The sequence below is a fragment of the Saccopteryx leptura genome, chromosome 2 (assembly GCF_036850995.1).
Source record: "Saccopteryx leptura isolate mSacLep1 chromosome 2, mSacLep1_pri_phased_curated, whole genome shotgun sequence".
Classification (NCBI taxonomy): domain Eukaryota; kingdom Metazoa; phylum Chordata; class Mammalia; order Chiroptera; family Emballonuridae; genus Saccopteryx; species Saccopteryx leptura.
Window position 1 is genome coordinate 14262517 of NC_089504.1, and position 19627 is coordinate 14282143.

The 19627-nt window shown below is 46.2% G+C and overlaps 2 protein-coding genes across 3 annotated transcripts in view; one reads left to right on the forward strand and one right to left on the reverse strand.

The window, feature by feature from the left end:
* STOM (stomatin) overlaps positions 1 to 10914 on the forward strand; it is a 32888-nt gene extending 21974 nt beyond the window's left edge. The window contains exons 5-7 of the mRNA XM_066367275.1: positions 890 to 1093; positions 1978 to 2112; positions 8919 to 10914. Of these exons, the coding sequence (XP_066223372.1) occupies positions 890 to 1093; positions 1978 to 2112; positions 8919 to 9113 (534 nt within the window). The 3' untranslated portion in view covers positions 9114 to 10914. The remainder of the gene's footprint in view (positions 1 to 889; positions 1094 to 1977; positions 2113 to 8918) is intronic.
* A 7521-nt stretch (positions 10915 to 18435) lies between these two features.
* Positions 18436 to 19627, reverse strand: part of GSN (gelsolin) — a 60385-nt gene continuing 59193 nt past the window's right edge. For both annotated transcript variants that reach the window (XM_066367280.1, XM_066367279.1), the window contains 2 exons: positions 19432 to 19492; positions 18436 to 18827 (listed from right to left, as the gene is read on the reverse strand). In XM_066367280.1, coding sequence (XP_066223377.1) covers positions 18658 to 18827; positions 19432 to 19492 — 231 coding nt within the window. In that variant the 3' untranslated portion in view covers positions 18436 to 18657. The remainder of the gene's footprint in view (positions 18828 to 19431; positions 19493 to 19627) is intronic.

The window sequence follows — 19627 nt, forward strand, 5'->3', positions numbered from 1 at the left end:
TCTCTCTTCCCCTCCCGCAGCCAAGGCTCCATTGGAGCAAAGATGGCCCGGGCGCTGGGGATGGCTCCTTGGCTGCTGCCCCAGGTGCCAGAGTGGCTCTGGTCGCAGCAGAGCGACACCCCGGAGGGGCAGAGCGTGGCCCCTGGTGGGTGTGCCGGGTGGATCCTGGTCGGGTGCATGCGGGAGTCTGTCTGTCTCTCCCCGTTTCCAGCTTCAGAAAAATACAAAAAAAAAAAAAAAAAAAAGAAAGCCTCCCTTGACTCCTCAACCTCTTTGAAAGTAGGAAGCAAAGTTTTCATACTTTTATCCTTGGTACCTAGTATAATGCCTGCTACTGAGTGGTGTCTCATTTGTTGAATGATTGAACGAAGTAATGGAATTAATGAATGAGTGGAATGTATTTTATTAAAATTTTAAAGACTTTCTGATACTTTACTATCTTAGTCCATCTGATCTGCTCTAACAAAATACCATAGAATAGGTGGCTTATAAACACCAAAAATTGATTTCTTACCACCTAGAGGCTGGGAAATCCAAGATCAAGGCATCAGCCCACTCAGTGTCTGATGAGGGCGCTTTCTTGGTCATAGATGACCTATCTTTTCACTGTGTCCTCACATGGCAGAAGGGGTGAAGGGGCTCTCCAGGGTTTCTTTTATAAGGGCATTAATCCCATTTATAAGGGTTCTACCCTCATGACCTAATCACCCACAACCAAATACCGACACAAAATTCAACATATGAATTTTGGGAGGGACACAAACATTCAGTCGATAGCACTTACTAAAGAAAATCAGCTAGTGTTCTGTTCTATAGAATAACATTCCTTACTGTTATATTAAAGAAATAACTGGTTGGCAGATGTAAGATTGCTTCCTTTATATTGTAGATCCTCACTAAGGATTCAGTGACAGTCAGTGTGGATGGCGTAGTCTATTACCGCGTTCAAAACGCAACCCTGGCTGTGGCAAATATCACCAACGCCGACTCAGCAACCCGTCTGTTGGCACAAACTACTCTGAGGAACGTCCTGGGCACCAAGAACCTCTCCGAGATCCTCTCCGACAGAGAAGAGATTGCACACAACATGCAGGTGAGCACACCAGCGCCATCACTCTAGAAGCTGACAAATGAGGTAGAGGCTCATTGTTTCTTTGAGAACTCACCAGTTCAAGTTAGGGAACACTGGCCTTTTCCTCCTCATAGAAAGGTTCTCCCAAACTTGATGGAAGGGATATTTTCACACAGATAGTTCATGGGTAATAACACTCATGTGCATGCATTACTTTTCCCCTCCAGTGTGTATTTTTTCGCAGAGTTGGTATTACCCTTTCTTTGGCATACTATCAATAGTTCAGAGGCCATTCTGCATAGTGCAGGTGTTGTTAAAGCTGTATTCTGTGTGAGTCCCGTGACTTCCCTGGTAAGTCTTATGCTTTCCAGTGTTGCTTGGGTAATAGACGATGAATTAAACCTGACCTGTCCAAAAGCGCTATAAACCTGAATTCTTATTTGTATAGACTTCATGTGTGTAAAATCTATGATCTTATTTGATACTCACAATAACCACAGCAAATAGTATGGTTTCATTCCTGTGGTTGTAAAGGGAGACGGTTCAAGCACAAAGAAGTAATGCAGCTGACAGAGTCACATTAACTTGGGGCTGGCCGGGCACCTATTTTTAATAAGTAAAGTTTTATGGGCATGCAGCCACACCCTTGGGTTCAGGGTTCATGTATTATCCATGGCTACTTTTGACCGACAGTGGCAGGGTTAAATAGTTACAGCAGACTGAAAAATCAATAGTTACTATCTGGCCGTTTTAGAACAAGTTTTCCTGCATCAGCTTATTCGTAACAGAATGAGGGTCAGCTGCCCAGTGAGCCCGCGCCTGATCCGCTCCAGGTCCCGATGTTATAGCAACCTTAGGCCTCGGGCTGGGGCTGAACGTCTGAGTTCACTCTCTCTTCCTGTCAGACGACGCTGGACGATGCCACCGATGACTGGGGGATCAAGGTGGAGCGCGTGGAGATCAAGGACGTGAAGCTCCCCGTGCAGCTCCAGAGGGCAATGGCTGCAGAGGCGGAAGCGTCCCGGGAGGCCCGAGCCAAGGTCATCTTTTTCCTCTTTTCTTTTTTGTAATTTGTTTTTCCTATTGGATTTGCTTTTGAATTACAAAACCTAAAAGATGTTTGTTTTAAGAATTAGCAATAATCCTAAAGTGTTTAGTAGAGGTGAAAGCCCTGTCACTTCAAATCGTATTTCCCCAGAGGTCACCCCTCTCAACAGTTTACTGCATATACTTCCAGATTAGCCATTGGGGTTTATCTGGGGTTTATTTGACTAGGTTATTAGACTATTGGCTTGTTTGTTATACAGAAGTAGGTCACGCTCTACATAATGTTCTGCACCTTGCTTTTTCCACTTAACGTCGCATGGGCATATCAATTAGCTGATTCTTTTATTAACTGTAGGTCCTGAACTTTATTCTCCCAATCCCTATAAAGGACAAATGAACAGTGCTGACTTCAGAGCAAATAGGCACCCTCATCGGTTTGCTTACCATCCACTCCTTTCTTTTGTCTCCTTCCATTCTCTCACTTTTCTCTGCATCTTCTTTCTTCTTACTGTTTCTTCTTCCTTTCTCTCTTCTTTCTTTTTTTTTCACTTCTCTTTCTTTAATGTCTGCTTTCTTTCCCTCTTTCTTTTCATCATCATCCCTACCTATGTCTTAACCCTGCATAGATGCATGACAGCTATGAGAGGTGCCGAAGGCAGTATTACTAGCCTAGAGGAGAGGATCTGTTCAGAGGATGATGCGTAAGGACACAGGGATATCTCCCCAAACCCAGGGGTAGGAAGTAGAGTCGATCCTCGTTAGAACCAGAGCCAGGGACCTGAAAGGAATCAAGACTGAAGGGAGAGAACTCATTTCATTTCCTGGGCCGTATCTCTCTGCAGGCGGTGTGAGGGCGTGATCTCTGGCTCCAGTTAAACACTGGAGGACACTGACCAGCCCTGATTCCGCATTGACAGCGGAGAGATTATCTTTGGTCCAACTTTGGTCAAAGGGTAAAAGTCCAGTACTAGTCAGGTCCAGTACTTGCCCGTGAATGCATGGAGGAAGAGGGGCGGTTTTGGTAGATGGGGTACAGTGCACTTGACAGAGCTCCCAAGACAACAAGGAGCAAACCAATTTGTTGTTGTTAGACAAACAGCAGCAACTAGTGATAAATGGCTAACCATAGAACCCTGGCCTACTCTTAGGATGCCCGTTAAGCCACAAATGCGTCACTATAATTTCTTAGCCAGTCCCAAATAGAATAGTACGTAGCTCATTTGACACAATTCATCCAGAATTTTCTTCTGTGGAATATCAGAGCCCACCAGGTCCTTAGAGATTATCTTCTGAAGATGACAAACACCTGTGCCAGATGTTGCTACTCCTCCCTCCTATTCTCATGCCAGTAATTAACCACAGCACTGTTTTCCACTGAGCTTAGACTTGACCTTCTATAGCACTCCAGGTAACAATCCTCAACTGCTTGTAATCGACTCTAACAATGAAACTGACTTGCCAACCCATTATTCGGATGAAAAAAACTGAAGCCTAGAAAAGTTTAGTGATTTCCTCAAGGTCACAGTCTGTTAGTGGAGCGGGAAATTAGAGTTCCCATCTGCCCCTCATTGCCTCCTCCGGACTCTCCCAGATGGACTGAGCCTCCCTGCAAGTGTTCTCACCAGTTCGGAAAGAGTTCCTGTCTTCCTTTTCTTTTCTTTTTTCTTTTTTTTTTTACAGAGACAGAGAGAGAGTCAGAGAGAGGGACAGATAGGGACAGACAGACAGGAACGGAGAGAGATGAGAAGCATCAATCATCAGTTTTTCGTTGCGACACCTTAATTGTTCATTGATTGCTTTCTCATATGTGCCTTGACCGCAGGCCTTCAGCAGACCAAGTGACCCCTTGCTCGAGCCAGCGACCTTTGGTCCAAGCTGGTAAGCTTTTTGCCCAAACCAGATGAGCTCGTGCTCAAGCTGGTGACCTCGGAGTCTCGAACCTGGGTCCTCCGAATCCCAGTGTGATGCTTTATCCACTGCGCCACCACCTGGCCAGGCCCTGTCTTTTATACCAATAAGAAGAGATACATGAAGCTGATTAAAACTGTGAATCACTGTGCCCCTACTTGGGTGGGGCTGTCGGGCTGGCCTGGGAGCCATCCTGTAGATGCGGGCAGTGACTCTGTCTGTCTGTAAGGTTAGGGTTAACACATAGAACCAGAGTGAGTCTAGCCCTTCTGTAAAACACAGTTACCCTACAACATCCCTAAGGCCATATATTCAAAATCACATATTCACATTTTTATGGGAAAAAGCGAGAGAGGGAGGACCACAGTTTCTTCAACAAATAAATTGCAAAGGAAAAGGATAGGAGATTCTGTAGATTAAGAGACTTCAGAGAAAAATTCCTCAAGGGAATTAGGCATCAGGAAAGTACAAATTCAAATCACAAGCAGATTCCCTGCTAGACTTCTACCAGCATGACCTTAAAAGAAAGAACAGAACAGAACCAAGTGTGGGGAGAGAGGTACTGGAACTCCTATTTTGCTGGTGAGAGTGTAGATGTCACCAGCCACTTTCATTCTCCTTTCATTCTCTCCCTTTCTCTGGGTCTTCTTAGATATCACCAGCATAGATCTCACCAGCCACTTTCATCCTTTCATTCTCTCCCTTTCTCTGGATCTTCTTAGATCTCACCAGCATAGATCTCACCAGCCACTTTCATTCTCCTTTCATTCTCTCCCTTTCTCTGGGTCTTCTTAGATCTCACCAGCATAGATCTCACCAGCCACTTTCATTCTTTCATTCTCTCCCTTTCTCTGGGTCTTCTTAGAGCTCACCAGCCACTTTCATTCTTTCATTCTCTCCCTTTCTCTGGATCTTCTTAGATCTCACCAGCCACTATGTAAAAGCCATCTGGCAGTAGATCCTAACAGAAGTGCACACGTTTGTTTATGAAAAGGCCTGTCCTAGAATCCTCACAGCAGAGCTGTGTAATTGCCCAAACTGGACACTACCCCAGCGTCCATTGCTAGTGGAATGGGTAAGTATGGTTCATTCCCTGAAGGAATACTGAACAATGAAGGGAATGAGCATACAAGTGCTCACGAACACGATTTGAGAGGAAGGAACCAGTCCCAACAGAGGACAGACCCTCCCACCAGTTCACAGTGTGTTAGCTGAATCTCTTTAAAGCTTTTAGACCAATTTTTTTTTTTTGTGGCAGAGTCAGAAAGAGAGGGACAGATAGGGACAGACAGACAGGAAGGGAGTGAGATGAGAAACATCAATTCTTCATTGCAGCACCTTAGTTGATCATTGATTGCTTTCTCATATGTGCCTTGACCAGGGGGCTACAGCAGACCGAGTTACCCCTTGCTCAAGCCAGTGACCTTGGTCTCAAGCTGGTGATCCTTGCTCAAACCAGATGCGCCCACGCTCAACTGGCGACCTCAGGGTCTCCAACCTGGGTCCTCCACATCCCAGTCCGACACTCTATCCACTGTGCCACCGCCTGGTGAGGCTAGACCAACTCTTACTGACTGGAAATATAATCTCTTTCGTGCTTGCATTCTTCCTTATTTCCTTTTTCATAACTCTCAGGAAAATGCTGACATGTGCTTTCAAGCTATTTCTGGGCCTGGTCATCTGTTTATTACTTGAGAGGGTGGAGTGCAAACTACAGGTCTCCTTTCTCCACCTTCTTTCACCCCAGCCCACCTGGGCCCCAGAATGAGACAGCAGTATCAGTCTCTCGTCCTGGGAAAGGCCAGGTTTTAGAATAAGGTCCTATAAATATGAAGTGTTGATGACAGGGGACCACTGCACATCTGGAAAAGCCCCGCGTGCCCACGTGTACCTCGCTTCACTTCCTAAGATCCCGTCCACGGCGCATACTTGGCCTCTATTTAGACAAAGCCAGCGGTGTTGGGTTTACATCTTTGGCAGCTTGCTCAGAGCAGCTTTTCTATTGGGAAAATGTGTGCCCAGCCCAGTGGGTCTGGCTTTGCAGCCAAGAGATTATGTATCGATTGGTAGTGGGAGATGCGGTATCTTTGCAGTTGGTCCATGTCCAGACAAAAACAGTGCCTAATTGGACATCTGAGATGACATGGAAAAAATCAGAGCCGCGGTCCTCGCCGCAGGGCTGTCTCTGCATCTCCGCTGGGCTGGCAGGAGTACGGTTACATGATTCCCTCTGAGCAGAGCTGGCAGTGCCCCTTCTCACCGACTTAGGTAGGACGTAATGGCTTGCCCTGATGAGTTTTTTATCCTCTGCACTTGGTCCTTTCTCTCAGTAAGTACCATATCCGGTATCACCTCTCTCACCGAACGGCACTATCCAAGCAACCGAAACCTAGAGCCCGGGACTCGGCCTCAGTTCCCCTTCCCTCCCTGTACGCAGTCAGGCCCAGACTGCCGAGCCTCCCTGCCCGTAGCCCCCATCACTCCCTCCTCCTCCCCACACCAGTGAACCGCACCGAGCACGGAAGCACTTCCAGGCTCTTCTCTCCTCATCGATCCTCAGACATTGGCCGGTGTTTTCTCAAAGCTAGATCTGATGAGGTCACCTAATTAAAGCCTCCCAGGGGCTCCCCTTCGCCTCTAGACTGAAGACCAATGCCCTGGCCTCCACTGTCTTTCAGACCCTGCCCGTTCACCCCCGCCTTCCCCTCTTCCTCACGCAGCATTCAGCTATTCGGAGCTCTTTTGGAATACACCAGTTTTTTTATACCTCAGTACCTTCTCATGTGTTCTGCCCGAAATAGTCGTCCTCACCTTATTCCAAACAACAAAGCTTTCATCCTAGACTGTTGACCTTCTGTAACCTCACCACTTCACCCTCTGCAAAAAGAGTTTCCCTTTGGGGCCAGCGCTGTGCCTTACACAGATCTCTGTCGATTTGTCACTGCAGTGAGGTGACCTGTTTCCATGTCCGTCTCCCCTTGTCCAGGAGCTGAAGGAGGAGAGGAAATTCATGCTCTATCCTTAGCTCCATGGGGCTTGACACCTAGAAGGGCCCCAAAGTTCACTGGATAAGTGAATGAAATGTCACTGGTCATGAGACCACAGCTCCGGTTCTGATATTCAGAGCAGCGTTATGAACCATTAATATTTTGAGGTCCATGGGAGAAACACCTCGTGCAACTGCACTTTTCATCTTGGTCATTATGGTATCTTTGTACCTCTTCCCCCAGGAGGATTATGAATTAAAACTAACTGCCTTGGTTTGGCTTTTGGATCTTTTATGAACTAAGGCATTGGTAGATCCAAAAATCAGGTCCTGACTAATTATTTGCCATTTCTATATAATAGCTTCTGTTTATAGATCAACACTTAATATACCTTCTCTGTCTTGCTCCTATAAGGTAGGTGCTATTCCATTTTAAGAATAAGGAACTGAGGCTCAGAATGTGAAATAACCTTTCTGAGGACATCCAGCTAGTAAGGGGTAGGTTTGGGATTTGAGTTCAAGTTCATCTAACTCCAAAGCCCCATTTCTCCCCACCACTCCAAAGATCTTCAAACTTTCCCCCCAGGTAACCCTAAAAGAATTTAGGAAAACTGTTTGTTTATCTCGTCACTCATTTTAAATAGGGTATAAAACTTCTCATTTTGAATGTATATACCTGCCATGTGCATTTCTGGCATGTTTTAAATATTGATGTTAAAATAAAACTTAACATTTTTTAAAATTTACCCAGTGAAATTTAAATAACATAATGACTTCATCATTTATTTAAAATATGTGAATAAGCTTTCTTTTAACAGTCAGGAATTTTTCATGGTTCCTTTTTCTCCTTGAACTTGTATTTCCATTCCACCTCCACCACAGATTCTTTTCCTAATATAATCCGTGTTGTCATGAATTAGTTTATTACTTTATTGCAACACATTTAATATGTTAAAAAAACTTTCTCTCCAACTACAAACAAGGCTCTAAATGTTTCAGAATTTCTCCTAAATACATAAGTTTTTACTAGAAATGCTTCTCTTAATGAGATAAATGAGGAATGAATTCATGTCGATGGCTGACTTATTGCTAGAATGAGACAGGATTCAGCATCAATTCTATTATGTTTCATTTTTATAGATCTAAGGACTAAGAAACCTTGTTTACAGAAATAGATGGAAATGGGAGTTTTGTTTAATGTCATACAATTCTTAGCACTGCCTCTGAATTTATGTGCTAAAAAATACTAAAGTGATCTTTCACCAAACAATATTTTTAATGATCTATCGATAAGGTCCTCCTTCCTTTCTTTGAAATCCAGGAATTGGAAATCTATCTGACTTGCAAAAGGATTTGTATCCAGTCATTATAGTCATTCACTTTCTCAACCCCTACACAGTATTTTGAATTGTCCCTTTGTTTCGTACCCTGGAAAATGAGAGAGGCAATAATAAAAAAGGATGTCTTAACCTCAGGCACATATAGTGGTACCTTGAGATAACAATTTAATTTGTTCTGTAACCGAGCTCGTAAGTCAGTCAACTCATACATCAAACTGCCGATACTGGATCTGTGCGCCAACACGCCAACTAGTGGCAGCTTCCCGAATCACGACTCGTATCTCCGAATTTAGTTTGGATCTCAAACAAAAATACGGACTAAGTCGCAGCTCGTATCTTAAAAAAAAGGTATGTGGTCTGTTCGTATCTCAAGGTGCCACTGTACTCAGTTGTAGGAAAAAGAACATGGAAACTGAGTATCTGGAAATGAATTTCCTTAAGACTATTCTGGCAGACTCTCTGGAAAGGTTTGTGTGCCGCCTGAGCCATACATACCCCATTTTGAAGATGCAGCTTGACACGGGCCGTTTCCTCCAGTTTGATCTCTCCTTCCACTGTCCCACAGGTCATTGCAGCGGAGGGAGAAATGAACGCATCCAGGGCTCTGAAAGAAGCCGCCATGGTCATCACTGAATCGCCTGCAGCCCTGCAGCTCCGGTACCTTCAGACACTGACCACCATTGCTGCGGAGAAAAACTCCACGATTGTCTTCCCTCTGCCCATAGATATGATGCAAAGCATTATGGGGGCAAGGCACTGAGGCAGACAGGCCACCACAGAGATGAGCTCTTCCCTTCTGAGGATGAAGTGGGGGACCAAGTTAGCCTTTGACTCATAAGCAGAGAGTGGGGTGGAAACCTTGACTACCCTCCCCCTTTTCCTTTTCTATTGACATCTGTTGAGTGTGATGTTCTTAGAATGTATAATGATCCTAGTAGTAGATAAAGGTTGTTAGCTTATTACTCTGTATGAGAGTTATATAATATAAACTCTTACTCTTTAAATATTTTTAAAGTTCATATTTTTATATTATTATGTAATAGGTTAAATCCCTCTTTTTCTGACTGTCATTGAGTCATTCTGCGCCCTCTATCAGGAGCCCGGCCAAAGGAGAGCACCACCTGACACCCTTGGCTGGACAGATGCTTTGCAGGGAACAGTGACCTTAGGCTCTGATCAGCTTTTCTGGCCAAATGTGCCTTACTTCCGGGCAATCTCATCTAAGGAAAATTTAGTAACGTCCGTTTACTTTCTAAACCCAAACCATGTTTCAAAAGAATTCTAACTTGAGACTAGGCCTTTTCTTGCCAGTAACTGTCAGTACTGGAGGAAGGTCAAGTTCAATGAGAATGATGACCCTAACCTTTGAAAGACTTTTAAATCCATATTATAGAGGTCCTTTTAAAATAATGTGGGGTTATTTTTTTAACTTCTTTTGTCTTTACGAGTCAGTGACTCCTCTGTGGTCTTTCAAACCAGCTAAGTACCAGTCACAGAAGTGCTTTTTTCTCACTTTTGCCTATTTTCATATATCAGGTTCTAAATACTTTTGATTTTTTAAATAAAATTTTCTGAGTTCTATAAATAGTTGTTTTTATAGCCATTTGATTAACTTAAGGACTAATACTTTTAAAATATATATCTTCAGAAAACCATTATATTTTACTGTTTGCATGATATTAACTATTATACACTGTGAAATATCTTGGTTACCGATCCCATTCATTAAGTACTATAAAGAATTCACAATATATTGGGCACGTAATATCCAATGAGTTTGGGAACATGCTGTCAGACCTAGGATATCTATCTCTATAGATGCAGATCTTCTTTATTTGCCTCGCTGTTCTTTTTCTATCATGTATGTTGATGCTGAAAGAGGAGGTTGTCAGTCCTCTTGAACCACGGTTGCTTTATCTGTGATATTAGGAAGCACTTTCCATTTCACAATCTGAGCAACCTGGCATTCGTACTGGCCCGGAATGCTGGCCGGTCACAATTGTATCACTTCCTCTTTGAGGCTGAATTTACCCAGAGAAGTCTAAGAATAGCTGCTTCCTTACCCAGAGCCATTCTCCCTTTCCGTCCTTAGCTGGACTGCTCGGTCAGCCCTAACTTAGGAGTGTCCCCGCCCCTGGACCCCATCTCCAAGCTGATTTTAGACAACCTTGAACCGCCATGTACCCTAGTTCCTGACAGAGTTTACTAGATGTATCTGGAGCATTCTGACTTGGAAATCAAGTGGCATTTATAATTTGAAAATAGCGATTTTATCTCTTTCATGAGGTAGCTCACCCTTGACCACTGAGGACCAGAACAGAACCCCATATCCTGGGAAAGCCTCTTCCCTGACTTAGAGTAACAATGCTTTCTGTTCCTTGAGTTTCTCTGTCTCGGGTACCAAACAGTCTCTGCTTTTCTGCCCTGTGTATTCACAGCCCAGTAGTCTGGAATTAAAATCGCCTGGGAGGGAGGAAGCCTAGGTTGAGAGTGTGAATAGAGTTGGCTCCAGGTGACCTCCCTTCCTAATGCTGTACACAATAAAGTGCACACTCACTGACGTTCTTGGGTGAGCCTGTTTCTTCCTGCATTGTGTGTATGTGGTGTTCGTTTTCAGAAGTGGCCCCTCAGATCCTCCAGTCCTGGGCCGCCTGCCTTGACTTGACTGCATGCTCTGCAAGGGCCGGCGGAAGAGGAGGGGCCACAGCAGTGCCCCTGCCCACACATTTCCCTAGGGAATATGAGATCCATGCACCCCATGAATTCTTGGCTGGTTTCATGTCCCCTTGCCTTAATCCAAACAAGATGGGACTCACTTCTTGCTGTCACCCAGCTAGTCACACGGGCATACACTCTACTTAAAAAAGAGAAATAGGCTAACCAGGTGGTGGCACAGTGGATTGAGCATCGGACTGGGATGCGGAAGACCCAGGTTCAAAACCCTGAGGTCGCCAGCTTGATCTCAAGCTCATCTGGTTTGAGCAAGGCTCACCAGCTTGGGCCTGAGGTCGCTAGCTTGAGCAAGGGGTCACTTGCTCTGCTGTGGCCCCCCAGTCAAGGCACATATGAGAAAGCAATCAATGATCAACTAAGGTGCTGCAATGAAGAATTGATGCTTCTCATCTCTCTCCCTTCCCTGTCCCTCTCTCCAACTGTCTCTGTCACAAAAAAAAGATAAATAAATAAATGGTATAAAATCAATGGGTGTTACCTGCAACATTCAACCTTTGAAGAACTATCTTGAATTTATAGCTGCCATTTGTGGAGTACCAGGTACCTGGCTCTGTGCTCAAATACTTGTACATACACACTGTCATTTTATCCTCAAAACAACTTGATGAAGATACTTGATTGTCCTCATTTTACAGATGAGGACACTGAGGCTCAAAGGTTAAAACATCTGAAGTCAAATGATTGGTACAGAGCAGAGCTGGGTTCATACGTGGAGCTGTCTAATGCCAAAGACTTGAGATGTCTAAAAGTATCTTCATGGAACAGCGCCCACTTCCACCACTGGCGTAGACACAGGACCAGCAGCAGTCATTCTATACAGAGAAAACAGCTTTGCAAGACTGTCAGAGTTCATTTGACTAGTCAAGTTTTGTATTTATGGCCAAGCAGGCCCTAAATTTGAATTTTAGTTTTGGGCCATTGGACCTAGGCCAAAATTCAGTCCAAGTGAGGGGAGTAGATTGGGGCGTTGTAACCATAACCTGTTATAACACACTGGCCTAAACTGGAGGTAATCCGAGTGTCATGGATCTATGAGCTTACGTGGCCCTTTAAACCACTTTATTTCTGTGATCTTCACAACACTAGTCCTCCCAAGGTTGCTCAGCTAGTACATGCTGAACTAGTGGTTTTCAAACTTCTTTTCAACAGCCACCCCCACCCTTTTCTTTTCAAAGGAAACTACACTGGTAAAAGATTTAAAGATTCTTTTATCAGAATAAATTCTTAAGTTCACACTTATAACACTTACTTAATGGCAATCAACGGGGCTGTTTTAAAAAACTATGCCTGACCTGTGGTGGCACAGTGAATAAAGCAGGGGTCCCCAAACTATGGTCTGTGGGCCACATGCAGCCCCCTGAGGCCATTTATCCAGCCCCACCCCCACCCCGTTGCACTTCCGGAAGGGGCACCTCTTTCATTGGTGGTCAGTGAGGAGCATAGTTCCCATTGAAATACTGGTCAGTTTGTTGATTTAAATTTACATGTTCTTTATTTTAAATATTGTATTTGTTCCTATTTTGTTTTTTTACTTTAAAATAAGATATGTTCAGTGTGCATAGGGATTTGTTCATAGTTTTTTTTATAGTCCGGCCCTCCAACAGTCTGAGGGACAGTGAACTGGCCCCCTGTGTAAAAAGTTTGGGGACCCATGGAATAAAGCATTGACCTGGAACACCAAGGTCACTGGTTTGAAACCCTGGGTTTGCCTGGTTAAGGCACATATGGGAGTTGATGCTTCTTGTTCCTCCCTCTCCTTCTCTCTCTTCCTCTCTCCTCTCTAAAATCAGTAAATAAATTTTTTTAAAAACCAAACTAGTAATTGAAATTATAAAAGAGAATTACAGTCTTAATTCAAGCTCTAATTCAGTTAATTTCTCCCTTTTGTTTCACGTGTCTGTGATATGACTTTAAAAATGGAATTTGAATCAAATATTTTTAAAGTCACTGAAGCATCTCACAATTCCACAGATCCCAATTTTAAAACCACTGTCCCTCAGTGCTTACCTCACGACATTGGTGACCTTGTCATGTGACCCTTGGCAGGTCCTACCTTCTCTGAGCCTCCTGTGCCTCACCTGTAACAGAAGAAGATGCACCCCACCTGTTTGGGTCTCAGACCCTTTGAGAACGTGTTGGAAGCTATAGGGCACAAATCTGCATACAACTTCAGGGGGTGCACTGACCCACCACTCTGCCTGTTCAAATATATTTATGAATGACGGAACCAGATAATCTCTAAGATCTTTCTAAAATTTCAGCAGCTCTGGGCTCAGATCAGGCTGGGATTTGCCTAAAATATCCACACTTGGTAATAAGACACAGCCCTTTTCAATCCACCGTATAGCTAGAAGAATGTGTTGAGAAAGGAAACTGAAACTACTGATACGAAGTTTTAGAAAGCTCTAGAAAGTTAGTCACCACAATGGAGGCTAAGAATCTTCCCTTAAAGATTCTGGAAAATATTGGCTGGAAATTATGCCCTCTGAAAATTATTAGATGCCACAAGACTATAAGAAACCACTACTATTTTGTGTGTGTGTGTGTGTGTGTGTGTGTGTGTGTGTGATAGAGACAGAGAGAGGGACAAATAGGGACAGACAAGACAGGAAGGGAGAGACATGAGAAGCATCAATTCTTTGTTGTAGCTCCTTAGTCTCCTTAGTTGTTCACTGATTGCTTTCTCATATGTGCCTTGACTGGGGGGCTACAGCAGACCGAGTAACCCCTTGCTCAAGCCAGCAACCTTGGGCTCAAACCAGTGACCTTGGGCTTCAAGTCAGTGATCATGGGGTCATGTCTATGATCCCATGCTCAAGCCAGCGACCCCCCTGTTTTCAAGCTGGTGACCTCAGGGTTTCAAACCTGGGTCCTCTGCGTCCCAGTCCGATGCTCTATCCACTGCGCCACTGCCTGGTCAGGCAGGAACCGTTACTTTTAATCTTTTTCAGCATTTGGCCCCCCAAAAGTCTCCAACAAAATGGCTGTCCGCCCAGCATCTGTTTACCGCCTTCCTCCATCCTAGGAACCATGACTTTGTTTAGGTGTCTCCCGCTGAGAGCTCTCACTTCAGGGCCGGGGGATTCAATGCCAGCTCCTAGAATGAACCTAACTGGCCCCTGGGTAAGTCCCTCCACCCAGCCCATGATTCTGTCAGGAATGGTATTGTGACCTCACATGGGCTCTTGAGACCAGAGGAGACATTTCCTGTGGACTGGGGGTCAGTCAGTTCCTCCTCTCTTTTCTGAGAAAACTTCTAGAAACAATCCCTCTTTTCCTCTGTGCATGGTCATGCATGGGTGTGAGAGCCAGAACACCTACGGATATTCCACTGTCAGCTCGGGGATGGCAGAGCCGAGAGAATCAACGGGAACCCCAGACAGACCCATTGGTTTTCGTCAATCACGAAGGCCCCCCAAACTGCACTATCATGTAGGAGAGCGTGCAAGTATGCTTAGGGTTTAATTTGCATTGCTTACAGCCAAAAGTAACCGATCTGATCCACAATGCAAGGGGTCTTCCCCTTCATGGGTATTGTAATGCCGGTGCCGAGGCCAGGCAGGCTCCCATCGGAATCAGGCAGACGGTAGAGGAACTGCAGAGCCAGAAAGCACCGGGTCATTCCCATTGATTAGAGCCTCCCAACGGTGTGGGGAACAAACAGGCAGGGGAAAACCCGCTTCTCACAGCAGCAGGCAGATGAACGGGAAAAGGGCCCCTCCATTGGCAGGCAAGCTATCCATGCTGAGGGCAAGCACCTGTAGCCTTACATAGGCTACATACACACGGCCTTCCCACATGCTCACACACTAATCATGCAAAGTGCAAGCGATCAAGCCCAACACATCTGTTTTCCCTACAGGTATATTCTAGGTCCCGCTGTGGGCGAGGCTCTTTAATTTTACCAAAAAAAAAAAAAAAGGGAGAGTGGAGGGGTTTTTTCCAACCAGTTTGGAGCACTTACTATGGACCAGGCATTGTAGTAAACCCAATCTCCCTTGAATCGTCATAAAAATTCTTAATGTGTTCTTATTCCCATGCGGCAGCTAAGGAAGCTCCCAAGCGTTTAAATAAGATCACACTGCCTGCTAGTAAGTGGTGGAGCTAGAGCTAGAGCCCAGGTCGGACACCAGGTTTCAAGTCCAGCTTTTAACCACTATATTGTACCACCTCCGGTTGGGTTCTATTTTAATACAATAGTGCCATTTTGCAGGTGGAGAAATTGAGGCTCCTAGAAAATTTTCTGTTACGTCTCTAGTGCCTTGCACACTACCTGGCACAATGTACACAATAAATATTGGTGGAACTGAACTGCCTAATTACACGAGGATCCAAGCCCAAGCCAAGCTTTTGCAGAGAGAACCCTTTGGAACCTGTGACAGTATTTCACAATGACTTCGTTGTAGATGATGAAGTCCAACGTCTCTCAAAACTTATAAGGAAAAGAAAGTACGTGGGTCGTTCCTGATTCGTTACTTTGCCATTGAGAGAAACATATGAAGTTTGAGAATTTCAGTTGTTTCTGGAAACCTTTCTCAGAGCATTGTAGAACTCTCTCCGGGACACAGCCAGCAATACACCAAAATTGGCCAATAAACCACCTTGAGTGCCAATTAATGCAAACAAAGAACACACGGGCAGGTAGGTCTACCTACAATCTGACCTGCCACAGACTTCCAGGAATGTGAGCTGGCTTTGTCTAGACTGGCCTACACCTACCTCTTCTGAAGGCCCTAGATGCTCCAGGTGGTAAATGCTGCTTTTGTTCCAAAACTGCATTTGTCAAGTGGATTGCTTTGACCATAAAGCGGCCCTTTGGGGTAGGTGAGGCAGGAGGCATCACCCATCAAGTCTGAACCCCTTGCCCGGCATTCAAGGCCCTTCACAAACTCAGCTTTGAGGCCCAGCACTCCCTGCCTCCTGCTCCAGCCACACCAGTCCGATGTCTGTCTCTGCGAGCGACGCCCTCCCTCACACTAGTTCCCTGTCTGTACCTGCTGCACATGCTGCCCGAGGTGCTTCGCTTTCCCATGTTTCACCTGGAAGATTCCTTCTCCGCTGTCCTCGTCACTTCTGCGATGAATCGGAATCTCTGGAGGTAGGGCCCCTGGAGAATCTGCGCTTTTAAAAAGCTCCCTGCGCAATCTGGGTGATCGGCGGGCTTTGAATACGATGGTGTAAACACCCACACACACTCTTCCCACCACATGAACCCGCACACTGGATTCTGTCACCTCGTAACTTGGATGGGGTTGGGTGGGGGAGGTGGCATGGAACAAAATGGGGAAAACAGTGAGGAAAGACTAGAAGGATAGAGGGGAGGGAATGGGCTGTGACCCCCAGCAGTTCCTGCACAGGTTGGGACCTCCATGAAGAAAATGTATACAAATTCACGGAAATGTCTAAGAGGGACCTCGTGATGATTGAGCATGAGCAGAGTCAGGGCCCAGGGAACCGAGTGGAGCACAGAGGAAGTCCCTCTCCCACACCCCAAAGGCTGCAGACTCTGGGAGCCTCCAGGGGCACCTCCTGTGACAGCAGCTACGGCAGCAGAGATTTCTCCAAAGAGCTTTGGGGCAGCAGAACGACTCTTGGGAACCAGAGGAAGCAAGGAAGGTCTAGCAGACATTGCAGGGTGTGGCGGCCCTGAGAATGCACCTAGCTGACTTTCTAGGACAGTTATGACCCCCAGCTGCTGGCTCTGAGCTCCAACCCCACAAGTGCTCCAAGGCCACGCCTCTCAGCGACAGAGTCTACCGGGAAGAGGAGACACCCGACACCCGCTCCTGGGAGACACACCTTTGTGGCTGATTCAACAGCCAGCAAATATCGAACAGATATTTGTACACCCCTGTTCACAGCAGCATTATTCACAATAGCCTAATGTGGAAAGGACCCGACTGTCCGCCGATGGGAAAACAAAATGTGGTATACAGGTTTCTCCCGCTGTCCGAAATTAGGGCGTTCCTACGGAACCTTTCATAACCCAAAACCGGAGAAGCAAAGTGTATATTCTCTGCTTTTCAAAAGTTCCAATTACACCACTTCCCTTTTATGAAAGACGTCTGTTAGTACCTGTTTTTGCTAACCAAAGGAAATGGGAAGATTTTTTTACATAAAGGCCATTATTGTGCTAATGTAGATCTTTCATAAAAGGGAAATGTTGCCTAAGCCTGTTGGCCAGAAAGCCAATTTTTTTTTAAATTCATTTTAGAGAGGAGAGAGTAAGGGAGAGAGAGACAGAGAGGGAGAGAGAAGGTGGGGAGGAGCTGGAAGCATCAACTCCCATATGTGCCTTGACCAGGCAAGCCCAGGGTTTTGAACCGGCGACCTCAGCATTTCCAGGTCGACGCTTTATCTACTGCGCCACCACAGGTCAGGCAGAAAGCCAAATTTTTTAAACTTAAACTATATAGGTAGGTACATTCCTTATCGAGGTAGCGCCCGCACGTGGTATTTTGTGGAAGAGCCATACTCAAGGGGCCAAAGAGCCATGTGTGGCTCGCGAGCCCCGGTTTACTGACCAGGGGCTGAGGTGATCTTTTGGAAGGAGGGGCATACCCATAGATATTCAATGGAATATCACACAAAAAAATGAAAATGTTACATATGCTACAAAATGTGTGAATTTTAAAAACATGCTAAGTGGAATAAGCCGGACACCGTGTATGACTCCGCTTATACGAGGCACCTAGAGAGAAGGCAGATTCAGAAAGACATGAAATCAAATACAGGTTAACGGGCTGGGGGGATGGGGTGGGCAGCTGGCGAGGAGAAATGACGGTTTAATGGACACAGATTTTATGTTGGGGATTATGAAAAAGATTTGAGGATGGCTAAGATTTGGGGGTGGCTACACACTTTGTAAATGTAATTAATGCCACTGAATTGTGCACTTAAAGTGATCACAATGATTTATATTGTGTTATGTATAGTTAACCATACACAAAAAAATAACCAGAATGGGACCATACCATAAAAAAATTTTTTTTTTTACTTCAGCTCTATTTTCCAGAAGCTTTGCCGAACCTTCCTGGGCTGCCTGGCCGTGTAAGAGGCCTCCACCTGGGCTCGTCTCCCTCTCCTTTACTTGGAGTCCAACTGCCATCTGGGTCTGATGGCACCCCACCCCCCACTCTGCCCCCGGGTCCCGCCGGTTCCTTCCACACAGGTAGTTCCCTAGTGCAATCCACACAGGTAGTTCCCTAGTGCAATCTGTGCACCGTTCATCTCATCCGAGCACCTGCTTCTGGAAGGACCCGGTTAACACACGGGGTGAGCGAAGCCCCTGGCTGCACGCAGGCACCCGCAGAATCACTACCAGGTCACACGGAGCCACAGCAGGCTAGCACACTTCAGAAAAGCTTTTATTGAATTTGATTCCCAAAATTACAGATACTTGAGACAATTTTGATAGGACCCTGATTTTTTGCAGGGCTGTTTTTGGCTACCGTAAAAAAACAACAACAACACACACACACACATCAGAGTGGCCTGGCTATAAGGTCTCTTTGAGGAATGAACAGTTCTGGAAGGCACTGACCAGTGACAGGGGTGGGGCCCGCCCTTCCTCAGGCAGCCAGCTCAGCCAGGGCCCTGTCCAAGGGGTCCACAGACCAGTAGCTGTCATCCCAGCCGAGGAACCAGCCCATGAAAGAGGGAGGCTCAGAGCCTTGCTTGACCACGGTGATGGGGGTCCGCCTATCGCGATTGGCTGGGTCCGTCTCGATATACCGCTTCGCTGCAGGCACACAGGGGGAAGGAACCCGGGAACTTAGTGCCTCCCTCGCTGGGGAGAGGCAGTTCTGAGCACGAGCCGCCCGCGGTGGATTCCGGTCCTACAGTCCCTAATGCCCAGCCTCGGCACTGGGCACCACGATCCCTTCAGGGCAATGATTCTCACATGACTCTTCCCCTGCCCCGCCCAGGAACACAGGAAGGGACGGGGTAACAGTTTAAGCTTCTGCCTCACAAAGCTCTATCATTTTTCGCTCACTGTCCCCTATTGGGAGATATTAAGAACCAGCTTTGGGGTTCCCAGCTCCCAAATCAGGTCCATTCGGCTCCCAGGGGTCTGCTTCCCATCACCTAAACCCTGACGAGTGCAGCCCTGGGGCATTCTGGGAACCAGACACACCTGCTAGCTGCCCCTTCCCGTTCCTGGCGTGACCTAAGGCTTTCTGAAGGAACTAAGCTCTTCCCTCACCACCCCAGCGGCAGGGATCATGAGGGACTGGCCGTGAATGAGGAAGTCCCCACCCCGCTGTCCTGACCTCCCAGACTCTAAGGAAGCTGCCCCCACCCCGCCCCACGAGACAGACCCGCAGGCCGACTTGGGTCCTCACCAGAGGTCAAGGCTTCTGTCTTTTCCTCTTCTTGAGAATCCTTTCCAACCCAGACAAAGACCTGGAGGTATGAGGGGGAAAAAAAGTGCGTGAGGAGTGCTGGCCCCACTCCCTGAGGAGGAGTCCGGCGGGTTCCAGGCACGGGCCTGGGCAAGCCCTCCGCTGACAGAGCCCACAGATGGCTGGGAAGATTTGG